This window comes from Alosa pseudoharengus, unplaced genomic scaffold (assembly GCF_046254945.1).
Source record: "Alosa pseudoharengus isolate Yale_2024_CS ecotype anadromous, Long Island Sound unplaced genomic scaffold, YU_APseudo_1.1 YU_APseudo_1.1_scf_21, whole genome shotgun sequence".
In the NCBI taxonomy this organism is placed as follows: Eukaryota; Metazoa; Chordata; class Actinopteri; order Clupeiformes; family Clupeidae; genus Alosa; species Alosa pseudoharengus.
This window is the reverse complement of record NW_027468674.1, coordinates 28920844-28945791: the sequence shown is the minus strand read 5'-3', so window position 1 is coordinate 28945791 and position 24948 is coordinate 28920844. Positions and strand designations below refer to the sequence as shown.

Sequence of the window (24948 nt, the reverse complement as noted above, 5' to 3'; positions counted from 1 at the left end):
TCCTCCTCTTCCTCCCCTGGTCAGTGCCCCTCGTTCCCTCCCCTCTCGGCGGCGCTCCCCACCCCCCCGCCGGCCGCCGTCTCGGCGCCGACGCTCCCCCCGGCCTCGCTGAGCTCCATCATCCGCACGCCGCGCTGCTACCACATCTCGTCGGTGAACGAGAACGCGGCCAAGCGTCTGTGCCGCCGCCACTCGCGCGCGCTGCTCCAGCACACGTGCGGCCAGCTGCTCCGCACCTACCCGGCCGCCACGCGCATCGACTCGGCCAACTTCAACCCCCTGCCCTTCTGGATGCACGGCATCCAGCTGGTGGCCCTCAACTACCAGACCGACGGTGAGCCTGTGTGTGTGTGTGTGTGTGTGTGTGTGTGTGTGTGTGTGTGTGTGTGTGTGTGTGTGTGTGTGTGTGTGTGTCTGTGTGTGTGTCTGTGTGTGTGTCTGTGTGTGTGTGTGTCTGAGTGTGTGTGTCTGAGTGTGTGTGTGTCTGTGTATGTGTGTGTGTATGTGTGTGTCTGTGTATGTGTGTGTGTGTGTGTGTGTGTGTGTGTGTGAGAGAGTGTGGTGGTTATGTGTGGGTCTCTGACATTTCAATATAACACTCGTAACACAGAGGCCCCCAGTTCTAGGTGTCAGTTTCTAGGTGTAATATTTAAATCTGAGTCCCGAAGTGTGACGTAGCGTTTCCATGACGGCAGAATCAATGGATCTAAACAAACTTTCGAAGTGGCATAAATAGCATTGAATGTAGGCATGTGGCATCATTTCTAGCTAATAAAAATAAATATATCCATTTAAACGTGTTTTACTTGCTAGGCAGCAGCTTAGCCACATAACACGGGTTCTCTGGCAGGTGTAATAGAAAGAAACAAAATTCCAGTGGATATTTCACGTCTTCTCAAAGACTGGCGGCTGTTAAGAGCAACGCTTTTTGCCCAAAAAATAAAGCCAAAACACGTCCGTGAGGATTTTAACCGCATGCTGTGAAGTTACATGCAGGTCTCTTTTACGGAGGAAACCCATGCTAAAATAAAACTCTGTAGTCACGAATTTGATCGTGTTGGTATGAATATATGTTGTAGTATGTGATTCCTACAGTGTAAAAAAAATATACTAACGTCTTAGAAACGTTGTAAAATTATTGAAATAGATTAAGAAAGCCACTGCTTTGGTGATTTCTAATGGTAGATTGATTTGTTTAGATCCAGTGAAATTGATGCCTTGGCAACGCTACGTCATGGCTTCGGTACTCTATCCACTGCCATAACCAAGCATCATATGGATCATGAATATATTGAAAAGCCGTTTCATGTAGTCCCCTGAGACCCTCAGAAGTGAGCGATAATTGGGCGGCGTCTTGTAGCCAGCACCATCTCCGCTGACTTTAGTGATCCATGTCTTCACAGTATGCATGTTGAGGGCATCTTGTAACCAGTGCAGTTTCTCCTGTTCCCACCTCCTGGTGACTTGCGTGATACACACATATAGGCATTATACATGTCTGCATCTTCTGAGAGTCATCACCATCCCGGCTCTCCCATCTCCCCCACACTTGTGTGATGCATACGGAAGAAAGAAACACAGAAATAAAGGGGAAAGGGAGCTTATGGGAAACCAGGATCATGTGGGAATCTTCCAGGGCAGTTTGCAGGCCTGTTCTGACCGCATCTCCTCCCTGCTGTGCCTGTGTCCCTCAGATCTGCCCCTGCAGTTGAACACAGCCCTGTTCGAGGCCAACGGCCACTGTGGCTACGTGCTGAAGCCGCCCGTGCTGTGGGAGCGTAGCTGCCCCCTCTATCAGAACTTCTACCCCATGGAGAGGGACACCGAGGGCATGGAGCCCACCACCTACACCATCACGGTTAGAACTTATACAGGGTTACACACACACACACACCACCTACACCATCACGGTTAGAACTTATACAGGGTTACACACACACACACACACACACACACACACACACACACACACACACACACACACACACACCACCTACACCATCACGGTTAGAACTTATACAGGGTTACACACACACACACACACACACACACACACACACACACACACACACACACACACACACACCACCTACACCATCACGGTTATAACTTATACAGGGTTACACACACACACACACACACACACACACCACCTACACCATCACGGTTAGAACTTATACAGGGTTACACACACACACACACACCACCTACACCATCACGGTTAGAACGTATACAGGGTTACACACACACACACACACACACACACACCACCTACACCATCACGGTTAGAACTTATACAGGGTTACACACACACACACACACACACACACACACACCACTTACACCGTCACGGTTAGAACTTATACAGGGTTACACACACACACACACACACACACACACCATCATGGTTAGAACTTATACAGGGTTACACACACACACACACACACACACCACCTACACCATCACGGTTAGAACTTATACAGGGTTACACACACACACACACCACCTACACCATCACGGTTAGAACTTATACAGGGTTACACACACACACACACACACACACACACCACCTACACCATCACGGTTAGAACTTATACAGGGTTACACACACACACACACACCACCTACACCATCACGGTTAGAACGTATACAGGGTTACACACACACACACACACACACACACACACACACACACACACCACCTACACCATCACGGTTAGAACTTATACAGGGTTACACACACACACACACACACACACACACACACCACTTACACCGTCACGGTTAGAACTTATACAGGGTCACACACACACACACACACACACACACACACCATCATGGTTAGAACTTATACAGGGTTACACACACACACACACACACACACCACCTACACCATCACGGTTAGAACCTATACAGGGTTACACACACACACACACACACACACACACACACACACACACACACACACACACACACACCACTTACACCATCACGGTTAGAACTTATACAGGGTTACACACACACACACACTCACCACCTACACCATCACGGTTAGAACTTATACAGGGTTACACACACACACACACACACACACACACACACACACACACCACTTACACCGTCACGGTTAGAACTTATACAGGGTTACACACACACACACACACACACACACACACACCATCATGGTTAGAACTTATACAGGGTTACACGCACGCACGCACGCACGCACGCACACACACCACCTACACCATTACGGTTAGAACGTATACAGGGATACACACACACACACACCTACATCATCATGGTTAGAACTTATACAGGGTTACACACACACACACACACACACACACAGTACCTACAGCTACACAGCCTACACTGTTTCTCTAAGTTGAAAAACGTCCAGACATGTCCAAGCCCTGCCTGTGTGTGTGGTGCAGGTGGTGTCGGGTCAGAACGTGTGCCCGGGGAACGCGGCGGGCAGCCCGTGCGTGGAGCTGGAGGTGCTGGGCGCGCCGTGCGACTGCGTCCACTTCCGCACCAAGCCCATCCACCGCAACCCGCTCAACCCCATGTGGAGCGAGAGCTTCACGCTGGCCGTCCACTGCGAGGACCTGGCTTTCCTGCGGCTGGCCGTGGTGGAGAACAACAGCTCACAGGTCACCGCCCAGCGCATCCTGCCGCTCCGTGCGCTCAAGACCGGTGAGGCCGCGCCGCCGGACACTGACTGCCCTCACTGCATTCTTTTACATCACATCCAAGATAGCAAAATCAGATTGGCAGATAGCGGACCGCTAACTTGTCATGAATATTAAGAAAAAATAATAAAATGATATATGGAGTATAACTGAACAAATGAAAAAGATTTTAGACCATTAGTGGCAAAATATTGGTCAATTTGTCTGCAACCCGCCAGCGAACCGATGAGCAAAATGCCAGCGGACCGCCAGCTATGCCCCTAATGGACCGCCAGTGGTCCGCCAGCTATGCCCCTAATGGACCGCCAGTGGTCCGCCAGCCTCTTGCTATCTGGGATGTGGTCATGCTGAGATAAATGAAATGTAAACTTTATTATAGTGCTCATCCTGACCCTCTGTGTATGTGTCCACCCATCAATATATGCATTAATAGAAAGAGGGGGAGAGTCTGGGGTCATTATTGGTCATTTACTAGTTTAAGTGGCTAGTACGTCAAATTCCGACCTCAAGTAATATTACAGACTGTTGTTTGTTAGTTAATTGACCAGCAGTTAACTTTAAGTACATTATTATTTTATTTTATTTTATTAATCACTTTGCCGTGTATAATGTGGCTCTGTCTCTAATGTGTCCAGGCTACAGGCACCTGCCCCTGAGGAACCAGCACAACGAGTCTCTGGAGGTCAGCAGCCTCTTCATCTTCAGCCGCAGAGTGGAGGAGAGCGCCGGAGCAGCCGCACTTCCTGGTGTCACCACAGGGGGCGCTGTGTCCTCTGTCTCCAGCGGAGGCATGGCTCCTGGGCTCCCTGCTACCATGGTGAGTGGCTCAGTAGCACTCCCTGGTGGTGTGAAATACTGACACAATCTCAAGAAGTATTGGAATTTTTGTTTGTGTCTGTGTCCGAATGTGTGTCAGAGTGTGTGTGCGTGTGTGTGTGTGTGTGTGTGTGTGTGTGTGTGCTTGCGTGCTTGCGTGCGTGCGTGTGCGCATGTGCTTTAGCTCAGTGTTTCCCAAAGACTGGGTCGCGACCCACAGGTGGGTCGCAGGAGATTTTATTTGGGTCGCCAGCACAATTTATGTTGTCTAATAAATTAAATATTGGTGGTTGCATGCAGGTTGCATGTTAGATCTGAAGTGAAATCGGTCGCGATGGTCTGTAATTTTTAAAAAGTGGGTCCCCAGAAAAAAAGTTTGGGAAACACTGCTTTAGCTCATCAGCCCACATTCCCAAGCTGCCCACGGTGTGTGTGTGTGTGTGTGTGTGTGTGTGTGTGTGTGTGTGTTTGTGTGTGTGTGTGTGTGTGTTTGTGTGTGTGTTTGCTCATCACATACCACAGGCTGCATATCAGCCAGTCAGTAGTTTATCCTGTAGCTTACTAATCTCATTCCTGACCTTGCTCGCTGAGCGCCAGTTAAGACAAGCATTTCCCATAACAAGCTTCTCTCTAAACCTAAATAAACTCACTCATTGTGCCATTGTCACAAGCACCCGCCCACGCTGTCTGTGAACAGCAATCAGACCCAGTAACTGACCAGATAGCGCCCGTCCAGTGCAGGCCATCAGACAGGAGGAAGTGAGCCACAGGGCTAAGAAAACAGTGGAGATATTTCTTTTGTTTGTAAAAAGGAGGCGTACGGAGAAGCTCTTCCAAACAGTCCACTGGCCATCACAGGCCGGCCCGTCTGGTCTTTCTCTAAAAAAGGAGATGGTATGGAGCCGGACAGTGACGCAGGGTGGATGGAGGATAGAGAGATGGGGATGTGATGGAGAGAGAGAGAAGTAGAGTAGGGGTGGGCTGGACCAGAGTGACCGAGGAGACATTAGTGAGGGGTCATGGTGCTGGAGCGAATCAGCTGATGGACTCAGAGATTAACAGGCAGAGCCGGGGATCCAGTGTCAGCAGACACGTTGGTATCTGATACGTTCACATGGGGGATGGCTGAAGAATAGATTCTTGGACAGTTTTGTGTTGCGTTGAAAAGGACTTGTCAGTGGGAATTCCCAAGTGCCATGAAAAGATTCCAGGTTTAAAAGAACTTGTTTCAGTTTTTGTTTTTAGTCATTTGATATTTCTCGTTTGAGCAAAAGGGGTAGAACTGATGTAGTGGGGCCGCAAGCATGAACACAGAATTTATGTGTAGACATAATAAAAAGTGTGTGTGTGTGTGTGTGCGTGCATGTGTGTGTGCGTGCATGTGTGTGTGCGCGCGCGTGTGTGTGTGTTTGGCTCAGGCATTAAACTGTGCTGCCCCTCTTGTGTGTCCCCTGTAGCTGTTCAGCACTGAGGAGCGGCGTGCTGCTGTCCAGTACAAGGTGACCGTTCACGGAGCTCCAGGTGAAGAGTCCTTTACTGTGGTGACCGTGAGGGAACACACCACAGCCAAACAGATCATACACATGGTGAGACGGATGGAGAACTAAACCATACAAGGACGTGCACACACACACACACACACACACACACACACACACACACACACACACACAATCAATCTCTCCTTTACACACACACACATATACACACACACACGATCAATCTCTCTCCTTTACACACACACACATAATCAATCTCTCTCCTTTACACACACACGATCAATCTCTCTCCTTTACACACACACACACACACATAATCTCTTTCTCTCTCCTTTACATTCACTCATACACTCTCAAATACACACAGGCACAGGCATACACACACACACACACACACAAACAGACACAGACACTTAGTACGAGTATTCTGCCTGATGAAAAACAGATGAAATACCCCATATTTATATAGAAGTCAGCATGACAACAATCCCCTTCAGCTGTGGTGTACAGACACTGACCAGAGCAGCTATAGGGCTCCTGGACTTCATCTCGGAGTTGACAGGGACATGGTTTTGATCCACATAACTGATTATGTCAAAGAGGGGGTTTGACGTTTCTATGAATTTAGACTGTTGAGGTCAGATTGAGCCTCCCACCCCCGTCCTTTGTGATAGTGTGGGAAGTCCTAGAGCTCTGTGTGTGTCAATGGCCTCCTGTGTGAAGCTGGACACTGTCTGAATTCCATTGGTATTGGTCAGAGTTTCTCTCGACCCAAACAGTATTGACTGCAGTGCAAGTGTATGTTATAGTAGTGGAACGTATGTAGACATTATGATTAACTGTGTGTGTGCATGCTTTCGTGTGTGTGTGTGTGTGTGTGTGTGTGTGTGTGTCTGTGTCTTTCTTTCTCCAGCTTCTGGCCAGTTCCCCGGCAGACCACAACACTGACTCAGATTCGGACTCTGACTCCAGCGTGGGCTACTTCCTGTCTGAGGAGAGGGTTCCTCTGTCCAAGGAGAAGGGCGAGGGCAGGAGGCTGTCTCGCTGGCGCCCCCTAGCATCTGAAGAGGAGGTGGTGCGGTTGGTGAACAGCTGGCCCCCAGAGGAGGGATGCATAGGGAGACTCTGGCTCAGAACGCAAGAAGAGGTACTGCTCTAGCTGCACACTAATCAACGCCAGAAATTAATCTTTTATTGTTTGTTTTAATATCGGTGATTTATTTATTTTATTTTTTTATTTTATTTACGTTACGTTTTTTAGTGGGGGAAAAAAATTCTGTACAGCCGGAAACGAAAGAGCAATTATTTCCCTACTAATCCATACTTTGTAAGAATCAATGGATATGTTTGCACTCTTGTTGAAGGACTAGAGTGGCATGTTTGCCAGGCGTACTTTATGAGGTGTACAGCCAGGGAGCGCACAAATGCTCAATGAATGTTGCTCCCATGTGCCCCTAGTTGTTTCCCAGTGCAAGGTCATGAAGCTGTGCTGGAGACAGGGTAGTAACAGGCGTGGGTGGGTGTCCTCTGACAGGAGCTGAATGAGAAGAACGGGGAGATGGAGGGATCACAGGAGGTGAGGAGCGGAGAGGAGGAGATGTTCTTCGTGCAGGTGCACGATGTCTCGCCCGAGCAGCCGCACACGGTCATCAAAGCACCGCGGCACAGCACGGCTCAGGACATCATCCGCCAGGTACAGGCACCCTCCAACACACATACACACACACACACACACACACACACACACACATATACACTCTACTACACAGATGTAAATGCAATTACACACACACTCACACACACACACTATAACACGGCATAAAATGGACCATGGACACAGACACTCCAATTAAACAATTAAACTCCATGGAAACACACTCTCAAGAACACAGTTCAAAATGTCAATCTGGTGATGGAAAGTATTTGAACACAGTTTTGACCCTTTCCCCCCTCCGTAGGCTCTGAGCAAGGCCAAATACTCGTACAGTATCCTGAGCAACCCCAACCCTGGGGACTACGTGCTCCTGGAGGAAGTGAGCAAGGAGGCAGGGGGCAAGAAGGCATCGGTGGGCAAAGCCAGCCAGCGCGTGCTGCCTGAGAACGAGTGTGTGTACCAGACCCAGAGCCACTGGAGAGGAGCGGGCAGGTTCATCCTCAAGCTCAAAGAACAGGTGACACACACACACATTTCTACTGGCACCAAACTGTGCAGATATTCTCACATGTAGACATTCAAACATAGCAAAAACACGAGATGCAGAATACATGTACAATATTTACACACACACACACACATTCCTCCCCTTAGTAATATCCATAAGATTTAAAGGCCCATATTTACCACTATTTTGTTAAGATCATTTTACTCCTTAACTGTTGAAAACTATATATCATAAATCCCTGGAGTTGCAAGTTTTTCATTGGTTTCTAAGGAGTTTATATGGGGCTTTTCTACCTTTCCCAGTACTGACCATGTTTCTGTCTCTGCTGCTGTGTGTGTGTGTGTCAGGTGCGTGAGGACAAGCGTCGGGGTCTGTCGCTTGCGAGCGAGTTTTGGAAACTGACGGGCCGCAGCCGGAGCCTGGCTCATGAGAGCAGCAGCAGCAGTAGCAGTAGCAGCGCCCCCTACAGTAAGGAGGAGCGCTCTGCAGGCACGCCCAGCTGGGCCGAGCTCTCTGAGTGAGAGCCTCGGAGACCAGCCACCCACCCCACCTGCATCTGTTTCAGTGTGTGTGTGTGTGTGTGTGTGTGTGTGTACGTGTACGTATGTGTGTATGTGTGTGTATCTGTGTGTATGTAACAGCATGCACAAGCACCTGTCAGCAGCCTGCCACCCCCCTGCAAGGTACGAGCACCTGTAACGGTTAACTCTCCACCCTCCTGCTCCTCCTCCTGTCTCTCCTCTCCTCTCCTCTCTCTTCATGATCCTCTGAGGGGCAACTTTTAGTGCTGCAGTCTCATTTAAAGGCTGATTGAGGTAGAAAGTCATATTCATGGTTTTGTAATGCATGGTTTGAAACATTGCAAGTCTTTTTTTTTGTAATTGTTAAAACTTTCATAGAAGCTACAAGGAACAATCTTATGGAGTTAAAGTGTGAAGAGTTGTGTGTGTTTAACAGCAGCATGGCAACTGCTCCTTTACCCTAACACTGCACATGTGTGTGGACATGCCTTCATATACTGCTGGTACACAGTGACCGCACAGCAGGCTTCATAGACCCCATACGCTCACAGCAGGTTTCATAAGCCCAACACACACACACACACACACACACACAGTGTTGATGCATATCTCTCTCTACCATCTCTTCCCAGGTGTGCTCCCGGAGCAGCTGAGGGTGTGGATCAACACAGGGGGCTGGTCAAAAGGGCCGGCCGCCACACTGTCCACCAATCGCAGGCTCCCTGTTAGCGGCCCAGGCCCTTCCCCCTGGTCCCTCCCACTGCTGTGGAACTGGAAGCTGCACAAATGAGCTCCGCCCTCACCGGCCAATCACATTGCACATTTGTTTCCTTGACGTCGCCGACGGCAACAACAGGCTGGGTGATGCAGTCTCCAGCTGTGAGGGATGCTCCAGTTGTGGCTCGGAACTGGCTGTACCGCAGAGTCGAAGTGAGTTGTCCAATTCCGAAAAATGAGCATCAGGTGATTCTCTTCGCCGCCAGCGGCATCTGAAGAGCAGAGTCAAAGATGATGGCGACTCTTTCAGTGGGACAGTTCTCGCCCCCTCGCGGGGCTACCCACCAATGAAATGGCTGGGATTTCTTGATTTGCTTTTTATTGTAGCTTCACATTGCTGTCATTTCACAAGCCACCCACCCCATGAAGTTTCTGGGTGGTCTGCTTGACAATCGACCCAAAAACCAGCTGACCGGACTCTTGTCCAGTTTAGGCTCCCATCGGAACCTCCCTTCTTCTTTGTCAGTAATGCTCAGTGCTTTGCAGTGGCATTGCTCTATGTTAAAGGTCTGTATATTAACTTTAAAAGTAAAATATTTAAAAAATGTAAATGTATCTGGTCCCTTTCGAGGATAATAAGTATTTAAGTGAATCAAGTGGAATAGATTGTGTGGGATGAGATGTCAGTGTTTATTACTGTGAGTGCTTTTTGCACAAAATTGATGAGTGATACCGAAATCTTTTAGGTTACTCCAGTTTTGGTTAAAATTATATAAAATTACTTATTTCATTGTCAGTGAGGATTGTGCTGGCATCCATGAGCATTGTTGCACCTTTGAACAAGCAATTTATTTAGGAGAAAATATTCAGCAATTTCCTTTATTGAAATATTCAATTTAGTTTTAAAAATGTCCTCAAAGAAATTCAGAACTTTTCCTGCGAGGTGTTCTTTTATCGTTATAATATAGGCATGTTTGAAGGATATCATTTTAATCAATCAATTTTAATCATCTAAGTTGGTTAGATAACATTCTTGAATGTAGGAGAGCACAAGAAAGGATAGCAGTGAATGGAAAAAGGATGAGTGAATATATAAATATATATATATATGAATGATGTTTTAAGTGGGTCCAACAAAAGTTAGACAGAAACATGGTCAGTTGAAATATAAGATTATAGCCATGAGGATGGCCTCTCATTTTCATGGCCACTGTGTGTTCCTTCCTGTTTCTTAAGAGTTTTATTCCATTTTAGTATAAGCAAAGCACAGCTTATTTCTGTTTATGGTTTTATCTGTCTCCTGTCTTTTATTTTTGTTCTTTTTCTTATGATTTCCAAATGCATTTGTATTTTAATCTGCACACTTAAGTCCAGTGGTATGGTCTCAGGAGCACCTGAGATCGCTTATAGAGGTCTAGAAGAATCACAAGCACTTTGGTAACATGATGTTGCCTTTCTTTTTAGGCATGTGACACAAACATGTCATAATTCATTGGAAACCGGTCAGTGATCAGACACTATTGAAAGTGCTAAAAGAAGTAATGGCAAATGCCAGGGTCATAAACCGCTGATTATACCGCAGTGCTTGTATTTCAGATGTTAATAGCAGATTGGCTGCTTAATTTAGCAACATGTTGCTCTTGTATGTTATATTTATAATTATCCTTTTTTATCATGTAAAACCAACCAATGACCAAGAGTTGCTTTAAGAAGTGCTCTCATGGTGAAGTAGGTTCCTTTTTTTTCCTTTCCAACGTTCTTTATTTCAAGTGTTCTACACTACTACAGCAAAACAATTTTGCTATTTTAAATATTTATTTCCTGTTTTTGCCCAGGTTGGCTTTTGTCATGTTTTATAGCTGTTCAGTGTAAAACCGTTGGAAAGTAATGTGTAACTTATTTATTTTTCTACTTTTTAGTGGGTCCCTGCATTCACCTGTTAAGAGTGCGATCGCTCCGCTCTTTATCTTTTATACTCGTTTTAAAGTAATAAATACTATGGAACAATCAGCGGAGAAATACTCAACATTTCATGTAGACGCTCCGAGACACGGGGCCGATGTATGCTGAAGTGTTACGAGATATTTATTTAAAGCTAATTAGCCTCTGCTTTTAGAGTTCATGTATTTGAGATATTTAATATAATTTCACTGTATCGAGAGCTTAGTGGACCAGCTACATACAGTAACTCTGTGTGTGTGTGTTGTATTGTGCTGGCGTTGCTGATGCAGTTGGAGCACTTGTACGTTCATCCTGTGAATGTTCTTTTTATTTGTTGTTCTTGTGCTGTCAACTGTTTGACTACTTTCCCATTTACTTGAAACATTTATTGAACAGCTCGATTAATTAAAAGCAGTTACGAACTAGAAATGAAATAGTTGTTTGCCTTTTTCATTTGTCAAAGTCCATTGTTTTCTCCTGTCCACAATGTAAAGGTTAAATATGTAGTTTGTTCATACAGTTAGATTTGCTTTCAATTACAGCTGAAAACACTGACCGCTTATTTAGTTTACTACCTTACAAATACTTTATTTGATCTTTTACTGGGTGTTTTGTGTGCTTTACCTAGTTAAGCACCTCAGGTAAAAAAAAAAGAAACTCAAGAGGTAATTAAGAATTTCGGTTGGTATCATCCATTGTTAAGTTAAATAGATATTTTAGGGACACAGTTAAAACCTGTACATGGGTTTTATTATGATAGATTTTATAGAAAAGAAAACATTCCGAGCAGCATGTACAATAAGAGTCCTTATATTTGTTCACTTGAACTTCGATGTTCTGCAAAGTTCAACGTTGTGAGGTCCGGTTCCGCCTCTAGAACTTGGTCGATCTGTGTCTTTAGTTCCGTGTCAATAAAAGCATGGCCGATGGTGAAGTGATCCTAAAAACAACACAAAAAGACCCGTCATGCACTGAGACGTCATTATCAAACCCAGCCATCTCTAGCCACTTCCGAGATTATTTGGATTCAAGTAAAAACATGAATTTAACCACTAGCTTCAAATGAACACAATAGATTTCATTCATACATAAACAACTCAAGGTACACATTATACACAAAACACGATCAGATTTTTCAATTAAGGTGTAAAACATTACATTTTAAATATCATTTTTACATATCATTGTATTAACAATACCTTAATATAATGTTAACACACGTAAGAGTATTGGAATGAATACACTCTAAATCCATCTGTTGAGACTAACCTTTTTCTTTGAGCTGGGTGCACTCACTGGGGGGTTAAAGGTCATGTCCTTCACACTGTACTCCTCAAACAGCTCGACGGGCAACCTGGACAGGGAAGAGTTCAAAATGAACAGCAGCAACTTTCGCTAGCTGAACTACAAACTGCCTGTGGTTTAAAGGTGCCATGTGTAATGTCCGCCAAAAAATCAATTCATACTCCACATTCCATAAAAGATGGGGGCAGTATACCTCCAGAAAGTGAGTTGGTCTACCCTAGAGTAACAACGGATACACGTGTATTGCAGTTTGGCTGGTGGTTATGCCCGCATACCGCCTCCCATGGCCGAAACTGGTATTATGACACCTTTTGGATATTTTTGCCTCAATTCTTACACATGGCACCTTTAAATAATGTGTACAAAAATGACAAAGGATGACGTCTTACTACATTTCACTCTTAAATTCCAACAAAATATAAAATAAAAAACATTTTAACTCAAAGGCCGACCAAATACACCTCTTCAGGATTGTCGGTTTACTTATGTCCATTCCATTGGGAAGTTTGCAAAGCCAACCTACCTGCGGCTCAGATCCGCGCCGAGAGACCCAGCACCCTCACTCGGAGCGCCCTTCATCAGATGAGCAGCAAACTTCCTCACCACAGGGTGGTAGTGACGCTACAACACACACACACACACACACACAAACACACAGTTAGCTTCTCACATATAAAGGTTACTGATCTAAAATAAAGCGTAACATTTTCATTTAAGATAGTGTAAAGATGTATCTCTTGTGTAACATATTTTGTTTCAACTATTGGAGTATTAATATTTCTCTGTGTTGTATCTCCATGTGGAGCCTCTCAAGGGTTTAGGTTGTCCGGTTGTTGACGTTATTTTATCTCTAGAACATTCTGTGCCTCCTCACCCTCAACTGTTGTTATCTATGGACACACTGACTTGTGTTTTTCCTCCATTCATGCAGTATCACAAAATACACACACACATTCAGTCAGCCATGTCTCAGAAATACACCCATTATCACTGACTACAACAATAATGAAAGACAAAGACACACACACACAAACATACAAAAAACATACACACAGACCAACTTTACAATTTTTAAGTAATTGCGATACACCGATACATAAAAGGTGTGGATGGTCCACAAGGAGGAATGGCACACTGCCCACTGCACTATCCCAAACACACACACTGCTCTATCTGCACTGCCCACTGCACTATCCCAAACACACACACTGCTCTATCTGCACTGCCCACTGCACTATCCCAAACACACACATGAACATTTTCTCCCATCAGCTGTCATCCATTTCTCTGGCTGACACTTATCCAGAGCCACTTACAGATGTCAATTAATAGCAGGGCCAGACTCACAACTTTTCAGGCTGCAGCATGCAAACCTGACTCCTTATCCACCACGTTACCATCGCCCCCCCGTGGTTGTGTGTGCGTACGTGTACACACCTTCAGTGTGTGCAGCTCCCAGAGTGATGTGTTCTGTGGGTTGCAGTACTCCGGCTCATCAAGTTCAGGCAGGTACGTGCCACTGCCCTGCATCTCATTATCCAGCATGATGTCACTCTTAGGGAAGGCCTACAGCATGCACGCACACACGCACGCAAACACACGCACACACACACACACACACACAGATACAAAAAATACCAACAATTAGTCAATCACAAGCAATTCATCACTTATTTGATCATTCTCTAGCAGTGACACTGTTGAACAGTGACATGCACATGTCATACACTGTAAAAAATTCCATGTATGTAAGGTGTGTGTGTGTGTGTGTGTGTCCTCACATGCATGATGGTGCGGTTGGCGGCGAGGACTCCGATGGTGGCGTCTGGCAGCAGGTGGAGGCTGAGGGTGCTGAGGCGCTTGAGGAAGGCCTGGGCGCGCTGCAGGGTCACCTGCTTACGACGCTTGGTCAGCATGACGTCCAGACACTGCAGCACGATCCCCGCTTCCTCATTAAAACGAGCTGTGGGAATATCACACACACAGACAAAAACACACACACCATACAAATACACAGTTAAAAACACACACACCATACAAATACACAGTTAAAAACATGCATATACACAAAACACACAAATGCATTAGACACCATAATCCTGCTCATTTAACAACAGTCACTAAAACTTTAAAAAGTCACTTATCAGGTCATTCATCAATAAGAACTTCAAAAATGTAGGACTTCCTGTTTTTTTATCATAAACACATGAAACCACAGGGATTATACCCGCACAGTGATACTAAGTTCATGACTGGTGTACAAAGAACAACCAGCCAGGCAAAAGTTGAAGTACCAGTTGGAGTGGAATACAATACATATAAGCAGCACCGTCATAGTTCCACAGAGCGGTCAGAGAAACGCCTGCAGGCCAGGCGGCAGACACGCGACTCACCTGCGCTGAGGGCGAGCAGGGTTTTGTACAGGTGCGCGTAGAATTTCAGCGGGTCAATGTTAAGCACATCACCTGGTGGAAGACACAACAAAGCAGACACCTGAAACCTCCACTAGCAACCCACCTCCAGGTAGACCAGGTAAAGCACTGCTCCAGTTTCCACAGTATCCAGTCTCCCTGGCATACCAGTGTGTCCAGTACACATATTCACCTCCCTTCTCACAAAAAGCTGCTGGTCTTTTCCTGGCATCAGAATGTACTCAACGTATTATCAATAGATGAGGACTACATGTCCTTTCTTTACATATGACAATAGAAGAAGGGTCAATTTGTGGTTAAATGTCTGCGCACTAAAGTTGTCAGGACATAATGTTCGTTTGATGGGGGGGAAAAAACATCACTAACCTTGACCTGAGAGGATATGGAAGGCAGTCTGGATACAGTGAAGGCTCTCACGATTGGACAGATCCTGGGTGGGATTTCAAAAAGAACCAATCAGGCACCGCTTCCTAGTTGATTTTTTTATGCAAAGTCGTGGCATGAAAGTGTCGATTACCATCCTGCCTCTCTCCCCAGGCCACTGTGCTTATAGCCTAAACACTCAGTCCCTCAGTCCAATTCTGAGAGAGTTGCTGCTAAATACCTAGTCATTTCCATGGCTACTTTCCAAGGCAAATGAGTGATCCACATGTTTAAGTACTATCTAAGACACATATGTGTACAACCACAACAAGGAGATAGAGCTTTACATGGCTACAGTACAACTTGAAATGAAAAGAATAACCTCTTGATTAAGAGCGGGGTGGGGGGGGGGGGGCTAGGGACCCTGATTCTGACTGACCAAGCAACCTGAGGACCACTGCTGAATAAAAACAAAGTGACTCTCCCAGTGACCCTACATTACTGAGTGCATAGTAAAGGATAACCGCTCATGCCTCCACAGACCATAATAGGGGCTGCGGACAATAACGGATCTGCGGATCCTTGGCCAGAACATGACTAATTCATAACTAAGAAACGTTTCAGATGTCGGTGGGTGTGTTGTGTTATGATGGATTGTGAGTGGACTTACCCCAGAGAGGATGAGATTGTGAAGCACTGCCAACAAGTCATCAAAGAACTCCAGGTTAATCAAATGAGCAAACCTGAAAGGAGAACATTAGGGATGAATAAACAGGCATGACATTAAATTAGATTATTAGTCATTTATTGCTACTTCTAGTGAATTAACTACCAACACAGTCTCCCTGGAGCTCAATGATGGGAGACCCTGGGATTGAACACACAGCCATCTGGTGTTCCCAGGCCTGATACCTAACCACTACACCACCACCATGACTTTCACCAGACTGACTAATGTATAAGTATAGTTATAAGTATATATACTCTTTTTAAATTTGGTCTCTGCATTTATCCCAATCCATGAATTAGTGAAACACACTCAGCACACAGTGAACACACAGTGAGGTGAAGCACACACTAATCCCGACGCAGAGAGCTGCCTGCATCAACAGCGGTGCTCGGGGAGCAGTGAGGGGTTAGGTGCCTTGCTCAAGGGCACTTCAGCCGTTCCTACTGGTCAGGTTTCGAACCGGCAACCCTCCGGTTACAAGTCCGAAGCGCTAACGGCGCCCCAATTCATTGCTCTATAGAAGCACTAACCTGAGGTTAAATACCAGAAAATAGCAGAAAATGCATCTTATATACAGTAAATACAGACAGACGGAGACATTCTACATAAATCAACACAAACAAACGGTCCTGAGCACTAGGGCCTTACTTAGCCAGCCCCTCCAGAACAGCAGGGAGCAACACAGACTTCTGGGCTTTCTTCAGGATTCTGAAGTAGATGAGGAAGACGATATTCAGCGTCTCAGTGTGCTGTGGGGAGAACACAAAGGGACACACAGAGTCAGACACAGAGGATGAGGCACACAAGACACTTCACTTTTACTACTGCAATTCCTTAGAAACCGCAAGTCTTACTTGCTCTCCCCTAGGCTGCACAATGACGTATGTGTGTGTGTGTGTGTGTGTGTGTGTGTGTGTGTGTGTGTGTGTGTGTGTGTGTGTGTGTGTGTGTGTGTGTGTGTGTGTATATATATATATATATCAAAAGTATATGTGTTCTAAAGCCACACTCATTCTCACTAAGACAACTCTGCAACAATCTGTCCTGGGAATTGTCGAATTGTCAAAAATCGGTGAAATCAAAATAAAAAAACGCCGACAAAGCCTATATGACTGAGCGTGCTGCGCTAGTGCTAGGAGTGGTCATAATAATAGGGCAAAAGGTCAGATTGAACGGTCAGGTGTTTAATAATGTTATTGTGTTTAGAGTAAAACAGTGTCTGCCTGCAGTGCAGTGTTGCAGATCACAGTTGCGGTGTTGAGAGAAGAGCGCCTCACCAGTTTGAGCTTCCTGCCTGTGCTCTCAGAGGCCTCTGCTTCCAGCAGCTCTTTCTGAAGCTTCTCCTCGGCTTTCTTCCACTGGGAAACACACAGACACACACATTTCAATGGCAATGAAAATGATTGACACGCACCCACCCACTCATTCATTCATTCATTCCCTCTGAGTTCGTCCCTCCCCACACACACACACACAAACGCACACACACACACACACAATTAAAGTTCTTGAAAAATACTTTTTGGAGCATTGGAAGTCCTCTGGAGACTTGATGATTGGCAAGTCTATCTGTATTAGCCAATCAGGAAACACCAAAAGAGACAGGAAGCCATGTCTACCAATTATATTTCATGTACCCCCACATACTTAAGAGTGGCAGGAGAGCTTACACAGGGGTGAAGTTTGGTGGAAGTTACCGAGAACTGCTATCATTTCTGTAAGCCAGCTCGTACTGCCATGCTCATGTCCCGTACCTTTCTCTGCATCCTGGACAGGTTCTTCTTCTTCTCCTGGTAGGTCATAAACTTCTGCTTGGGCTTCAGGTCCTCCGAGTCCTTCTTCATCTCCACCTCTTTTATGCGCAGACACAGCAGAGTCTTCAGCATCTGCAGCCGCAAGAGAGAGAGAGGGGGGGGGGGCAACAAGTGGGGGGAGGACAGAAAGATAAAAAAAATGAATTCTGCTGCTGGCGAACAGCGCAACTCAAGCTTTGCAAGTTGGCAAAAGTTTGATCAACTAGCTCCGCTGGTGGGAAAACGCATGGGACTCATGAGTTGTAGCGCTATCCTATTGTGTGCAGAGGGGATTTGAAAGACAACTGTTTTGAAAGACAACTGTTTTGAAAGACAACGGTTTATCCCGGACAGAAAGATTAAAAAAAAAAGAGTAAGAGAGTGAAGGAGGGAGCAAACGCAAAAAAGAGGGAAACGTTTTCAGCTCTGTGTGTGTTGTAAAAATGGAGCTCTTTTAAAAAAAACATATTTGAGTAGCCTAGAAATCTAGACGCAATGTAATTTGTAAATGTAATTTACAATGTAAATGTAATTTGCTGCCAGGGTAGTCTAGCAACTCTCCGTTGGCTTGGGAGCTGGAAAAATGTAACTTCGCTCAGGCCAATCACATCGTGTAGAGTGTCGGTGGGCGGGCTTAACATAATGACGGCACAGTTGCGACGGTTCTGCATGAATTCCCTGCTACTTGAAAACAAAGAAGATGGATGATGCTGCTGGCGAACAGCGCGACTCGAGTTAAGCTTTTTTTAAGTTGGCAAAAGTTTGATCAACTAGCTCCGCTGGTGGGAAAACGCATGGGACTATCCTGTCCTACTAGCGCTATCCTATTGTGTGCAGAGGGAATTTGAAAGACAACCGTTTTGAAAGACAACCGTTTATCCCGCCCCTCGGATTGAGCACTGCCAATGGTGCCAATTGATGTGGGTCTGGCTCGTCAGGCTAATTTTTGGGGGCTTTTTATGCCTTGTGACAGTGATGAGAACGAAAGGAAGCGAGTGGGAGTGTCAGATGGGGTTAGACTCAAACCTGGGTCCCCCCTGTGAAAAGGGAGATCTTCTTTGAAATACATAAAGAGAGATGGGGGAGAGATGGGGGAGAGAGTGAGTGTGTGTGTGTGTGTGTGTGTGTGTGTGTCTGTGTGTGTGTGTGTGTGTGTGTGTGTGTGTGTGTGTGTGTGTACCTCTGGTTTGACGTGGTAGTTCCTGCTCTTGATGATGCCGGACATGACCTTAACCAGGGCAAGAGAGGCTTCTCCTAGCTTATCCTGCCTCAGAAGTTTCTTCACTGCATCGGAACACATTTCATTCACCTACAGCACACACACACAGGCATAAACACAACATAAAAATGTGTTACATCATAGATTAACCGCTTCAAAAGTTTCTACATCAGCATCACGCACGCACAACACGCACAAATATAATTTATATCCTTTAAGGAACTACCTATACCTCACACACCCAGCCCCAAATCTAGACGCATGCACAAATCTGGACCTCACACACCTAACCCTAGCGAGCCTCTAGCTTGTAACCCCCCACCCCCCTCCTCCCGTGTGGACTGTGGCTTGGGTTCTGACCTTGCGCACAGGGTCATTCATGTGCGGCACCACCATGACGATGATGTTGTTGTGGAAGTTGAAGTGGGGCAGGGCCACCATGAGCTCGCACATGCAGCGGATGGCCACCTCGGCCAGGCCCCGGTAGCAGTCCAGGGACACGGCACCACTGGCCTTCTCCTTCTTCTGCTTCCAGTCTGGGGTGGGGAGTTACAGTGATGAGGAGGACATTTACATTTGTGTGTGTGTGTGTGTGTGTGTGTGTGTGTGTGTTGCAGTAGGGGTATTGGAGGTTTTTATGTCTTGATGTGTGTGTCTGTGTGTCTGTGTGTCTGTGTGTCTGTGTGTCTGTATTCTGAGGCAGTGATAAAGATTGTGGATCAACTGAAGCTCTTCATGTGTGTATTTGCACTTTAGAATGTTGGTACCTTTGACGACCCGTTCTAAGTTCTCCAGGTAGAACTTGTACTGGCTCACCAGGCCCTCCTCAAACTCTCGCAGCTGCTGCGTCTCCTTTTTCACCTGAGCAACACACCAACATCACCCAGGTTTACACAAAGACACACACACACACACACACACACACACACACACACACACACACACACACACACACACAGACACACACAGACAAACACACACACACACATACATACACACAGACACACACACATACACACACACACACACACACACACCAGGAGCACACGGACCTCCACACCTCTGCTCCATCAGACCTAAGCACAGTTCAATAATGGAGGTTTATCTAGTGACCTAAGAAACTGGCCATAAGACATGCATTCACCACTAACGTCAATGGTTATAAATAACCCTCAGTAAAGAATGGCATACAAATACACAGGCCGAATCGGAGTTCTATGTTTTCAGTTGCAGTCTTTGGGGACATCATTTTCTATAGATTTTCCTTTACTTCACTATGTAAACCACAGGGTGTGTTACTGCTAGACTGTGCCATAAATATGACTTGACAATCAATGGAGATTAAAGGGACATCTGCTCAAAAGGGGGAGGAGGCAGAGAGCTGTGAGGTCACCCACCCTGGCGGTCTTTTCGGCCTCTGTGAGTGGGCGGATGCGGTAGGCAGGGACGATGTCCTTAAAGATCTCCATTAGGGAGACCATGACCAGCTTTCTGACGGTGACCGCCACGCTGGGGTCAGTCTCCATCAGCATGGCCCTTAGCTCCTTCACCTTCTTTATCTGCAAGAGGAACAGGAACACACACACACACACACACACACACACACACACACACACACACACACACACACACACACACACACACACACACACACACACACACACACACACACACACACACACACACACACACACACACACACACACACACACACACACACGAGACAGTGAGAAGATCAGCTGGGAGTTGGAGGTGTCCATTTTCACTCTTACATTGTTATTAGTAGGATCAGTGTGTGTGTGTGTGTGTGTGTGTGTGTGTGTGTGTGTGTGTGTGTGTGTTCTTTACATTGTTCTAAATGAGCATGGTTGAGGTCAGTTTGGCTGTGTGTGTGTGTGTGTGTCTTACGTTGGCGCTGGGGTCAGCGAGGATGGCTGAGCCCAGTTTGGCGATGCGCTCCTTACGCTCCTGCAGCTTCTCGTTCCGCAACTGGAACTGCTCTTCTGGACTCAGAACGGGGCCGGCCTGGGCTTCCTCCACTAGGGGACCACACACACACACACACACACACACACACACACACACACACACACACACACACAACCAGATATTCAATCAAGGCCCGCAAAAAATACCAAAACACAACAGTGAACTCATCCATTATGATCAACTATGTAACAAATCTATTATGACATGCTGTGGTTTTGAGTAACAAGTTTAGTTCAAACCATTGCTTTCATTGATATCAACTCTATGTATATAGGAGCTTAACATAATAATATATCTCAACGTGCTTTACAGAACTCAGAACATCAATCAACAATCATCACTGTAAATGAAACAGCCTGACTTACCCGCTTCCATTTCTTCTTCTGACTCTTGTTCTTCCTCTTCCTTTTCTTTCTGTTGAACTACAGAGAGAGAGAGAGGGAGTGATTGAGAGAGAGAGAGAGAGAGAGAGAGAGAGAGACTTTACTCAATGACTCTTGTGCCAATAGCTCTGGACATGTGTTGACAGAGGTACCCTTATCAGAGAATTTGACAGTGCAAATAGTGCCTCAATCATTTGACAGAAACAACATACACACACACGCACACACACACACAGACACGCACGCACACGCACACACACACACCTGGCTTCTCCATGCTCTGCGGGATGAGGCGGGTCTTGTCCTTGATTGGCAGCAGGTGGATGAGCTCCTTCTCTTCGTCCTTCTTCATCTTGCGGGGCGTCTTCTCATACGACTCCACTTGCTCCCCCTTGCGCTTCTTTGCGTGCACTGGAGCACTGGGCGAGTCCACAGGGGGAGAGACACAAAGACATCCTGGTCAACACACTTCTTCTGGACTGGACGTTATCATTGCTTTTTTATGCTTGGAAATCCTGTATGCAGTGCACCCATGTCTTCAGATGCAATGGCTTTCTTTGTCCATTTAGAGGTGTGTGTGTACATGCAGTGCATCATAAACAGGAGGAGTGAGTCATGTGGAATGGAAGTATAAGTATAAGTATAAGTATATACTCTTTTGATCCCGTGAGGGAAATTTGGTCTCTGCATTTATCCCAATCCGTGAATTAGTGAAACACACTCAACACACACACACTAATCCCGGCGCAGTGAGCTGCCTGCATCAACAGCGGCGCTCGGGGAGCAGTGAGGGGTTAGGTGCCTTGCTCAAGGGCACTTCAGCCATTCCTACTGAACGGGGTTTGAACCGGCAACCCTCCGGTTACAAGTCCGAAGTGCTAACCAGTAGGCCACGGCTGCCACACAAATTGAATGGAACTACAAATCTAAAATCATCACTGTTATTGTTACAATTAAAGGTGCGATTTGTAGGATTGTTAACGAACGTTCTGTAGGCCAAAATCAAAACACTGGTGAACGTTCTCAAGACTACCAGACGCGAGCCTCTTCTGGGTTGCCAGATGTAATGAAGACTTAGCTAACGTTAGTTGACCTGCAGCTGCTTTAACGTTTCTCCAACCATGACCCAGCTACACATTACGGAAACAGTGAAAACAAAAAATACCTCTCTAACCAACGTAACATATTTAGCTGAAGTTAGCGATGCAGATTTTAGAAGTTTAGCATAGGCTACCTGTTGTGGAGAAATATGGCCAGCTCTGCGTCAGACTTGATATTCTTAGTTTGACGAAGACGTCACCATCTCAGGAAGCTCCTCCGATGTCCACTTAATTTGTTTCTTGTTTTAATTTTGGAAATTTGCCTGCCTCATGACTACAACTGACAGCTGTTGACAGTTGGCCTTTGCTAATTTGGCAACCCAAATAGGAGGACGCGCTAGCCCATTATTAATACGCTATTCTAGAATTAATCGTTCAAAACATAAACGAAAATTCCAAGAGATTCCGCCCCGTAACTGATTTTTTTTCATGGGTTTTACAGGGTTTCACGGGTTAGAGTAATGTTGTCAAATAAGCCATTACTTCAATTCATCGTGTTTCCTCACTCTCTGACAACATATGGTGATCATTTTTGGAATGGTTACAGTTTATTTTCCATTATTTCCTACATACTGGACCTTTAAGTGTTACATTTAACGCTGTTACATCTGCTGTTACATCTGCAAGATACTTCTCTCTAGTGAATGTTTCAGAATGTTTGTGTCTGTAAGCGTCTTGACTGTGTATGTGTGTGTGTGTGTGTGTGTGTGTGTTGAAAGGCCTACCAGGAGGAGAGGTCTCGCGTTATGAAGGAGGCCCTCTGTGCCATGGCCCTGATCTGCTCCAGGTCGTCCTCCTCCATCATGTCGGTGGGCAGTGTGTCCAGAAACTCCTCCTCATCCTCCTCTTCCTCTGCAAAGAAGAAGCACATGGAGGCACACAGCTGAACTTAGACTCTAAATCAGATCACCAAAACCCAACCACTCCCGAGGTGAGAACTGTTATTATAACCATAGTTACTCATCCGTGTAATTAGAGGTCATTTATCATGAAACTGCGTGTTGAGCTTAGGGGGGGGGGGGGGAACAATCCTAATAAACCCTACAGACTAAATATTCTGCGTTTTATTATTTATCATTCTCCTCCACTGCAATTTCCCTTTCAGATCAATTAAGTAAATAATTCAATAAATCCATCAGTCAAAAGACTGGACTCCATAACCAAAGACATTATAAAAATATAACTACAGTAAGGACATCAGTCTTGAGCAGCTCACCTGGTTTCTTGTGATAGCGCTCCAGCGGCTGTGGGGTCTTGGTGGACACATCGCTGATGGCCTGCCGGAGCTTGCGATGCTCCTTGCGTTGCTTCTTGGCGGCGTTCTCTTGCTTGAACTGTTTGTTCCTGGTCTTGTTGTCCAGCTTCAAGTTGCTGGTTTTCAGCAGCTTGCGGAAGCTGGGCCGCCTCTTGTTGTGGTTCCTTTTCTGTGAAGAAAACAAATACAATGAATAATGCTTCTCTAGGAGGATATTAAAACACTGTGCATTTATGGAGATCATCATAATCAATTACATCCTGTACTATGTATCAATGTACACTTCCCTGAACTTCTCCAGTACATCTAAGGGCCCCAATAAAACACAAAAACTTGTAAAATTGTAAAGTTAAATATCAACTCATTCATAAAGGAATAAAAGTAACAGACAGAGTAGTAAAAGTGTCACCGCACACTGGTCAAAACAAATACCTATTATCTCCGAGTTTCCATTCGCATCTGTTTACATCTATTTAGACAGCCATTTCGAAATACACAACAACACAAAGGCAAACGCACTAAACGGCATCTGTGATATGATCAATTAGCAGCTTTAATGTTTAAAACTTTAATGTTTACATTTCCTGGCATTGATTTTCAGGCAGATGCAACACTAACCATATCCATACAGTTAACGTTAGCTAATAACGTTGGGTAACGTCAGCCAATGCTGTAGCAAAACAGACAACTCTAAACTCAAAAGACAACTCTACGCCTAACATCATGACATTTTTATTTTTCATCAAGTGTTGTGGACAACTTGAAATAACGTTAAATAAAACAAAAATATCGTGAAGTCAATTACTAACGTAACGTTAGCTAAGCATGTTATCTTAAGTATTGGGCTATGCTAGACTTAGGCAAAATCTCAATAAAATAATCACTTACCCCCGTTCCCATGATGCCCCGGTGTGACAGTCTAATAAGAAACTAAATTAAATAGTTTACTCTAAAGACATTTAATTACAATTGTTGTAAACTCATATTAAGAGGACACACTACACATGTGTTCTGGCAAGTGTGTTTTG

The 24948-nt window shown here is 45.5% G+C and overlaps 2 protein-coding genes across 6 annotated transcripts in view; one reads left to right on the top strand and one right to left on the bottom strand.

Moving 5' to 3' along the window:
* The window catches only part of plce1 (phospholipase C, epsilon 1), an 84520-nt gene extending 72735 nt beyond the window's left edge, over window positions 1-11785 (top strand). For 3 of the 5 annotated variants that reach the window (XM_076298506.1, XM_076298505.1, XM_076298508.1), the window contains 10 exons: window positions 1-334; window positions 1695-1858; window positions 3438-3699; window positions 4331-4512; window positions 5969-6097; window positions 6924-7157; window positions 7545-7703; window positions 7969-8181; window positions 8520-8640; window positions 9326-11785. The exon at window positions 1-334 is cut by the window's left edge and continues 95 nt beyond it. In XM_076298506.1, the coding sequence (XP_076154621.1) occupies window positions 1-334; window positions 1695-1858; window positions 3438-3699; window positions 4331-4512; window positions 5969-6097; window positions 6924-7157; window positions 7545-7703; window positions 7969-8181; window positions 8520-8640; window positions 9326-9483 (1956 nt within the window). In that variant the 3' untranslated portion in view covers window positions 9484-11785. Of the gene's footprint in view, window positions 335-1694; window positions 1859-3437; window positions 3700-4330; window positions 4513-5968; window positions 6098-6923; window positions 7158-7544; window positions 7704-7968; window positions 8182-8519 lie in introns of all 5 variants that reach the window. The other 2 variants (XR_012990147.1, XM_076298507.1) reach the window with 2 other exon arrangements.
* A 294-nt stretch (window positions 11786-12079) lies between these two features.
* Window positions 12080-24948, bottom strand: noc3l (NOC3-like DNA replication regulator). Its single transcript, XM_076298509.1, has 21 exons — window positions 24809-24948; window positions 23882-24089; window positions 23391-23517; window positions 21830-21984; window positions 21548-21604; window positions 21102-21232; window positions 20591-20752; window positions 19961-20054; window positions 19554-19729; window positions 19155-19283; window positions 17936-18067; window positions 17459-17539; window positions 16830-16930; window positions 16122-16194; window positions 15455-15518; window positions 15050-15121; window positions 14438-14619; window positions 14094-14222; window positions 13180-13277; window positions 12621-12705; window positions 12080-12291 (listed from the first exon to the last, which is right to left on the bottom strand). Exons 1-21 carry the CDS (start codon window positions 24818-24820, stop codon window positions 12160-12162), a joined length of 2400 nt encoding a protein of 799 aa, XP_076154624.1. The 5' UTR covers window positions 24821-24948; the 3' UTR covers window positions 12080-12159.

What these genes read in the sequence shown, in the direction of transcription:
- noc3l (XM_076298509.1), bottom strand. An exon ending in CTTAGAACGGGTCGTCAAAG is followed by an intron (nt 19,730 to 19,960) that starts GTACCAACATTC and finishes TCCCCACCCCAG; the next exon opens with ACTGGAAGCAGAAGAAGGAG. An exon ending in GGCGCGGATCTGAGCCGCAG is followed by an intron (nt 12,706 to 13,179) that starts GTAGGTTGGCTT and finishes TTCCCTGTCCAG; the next exon opens with GTTGCCCGTCGAGCTGTTTG.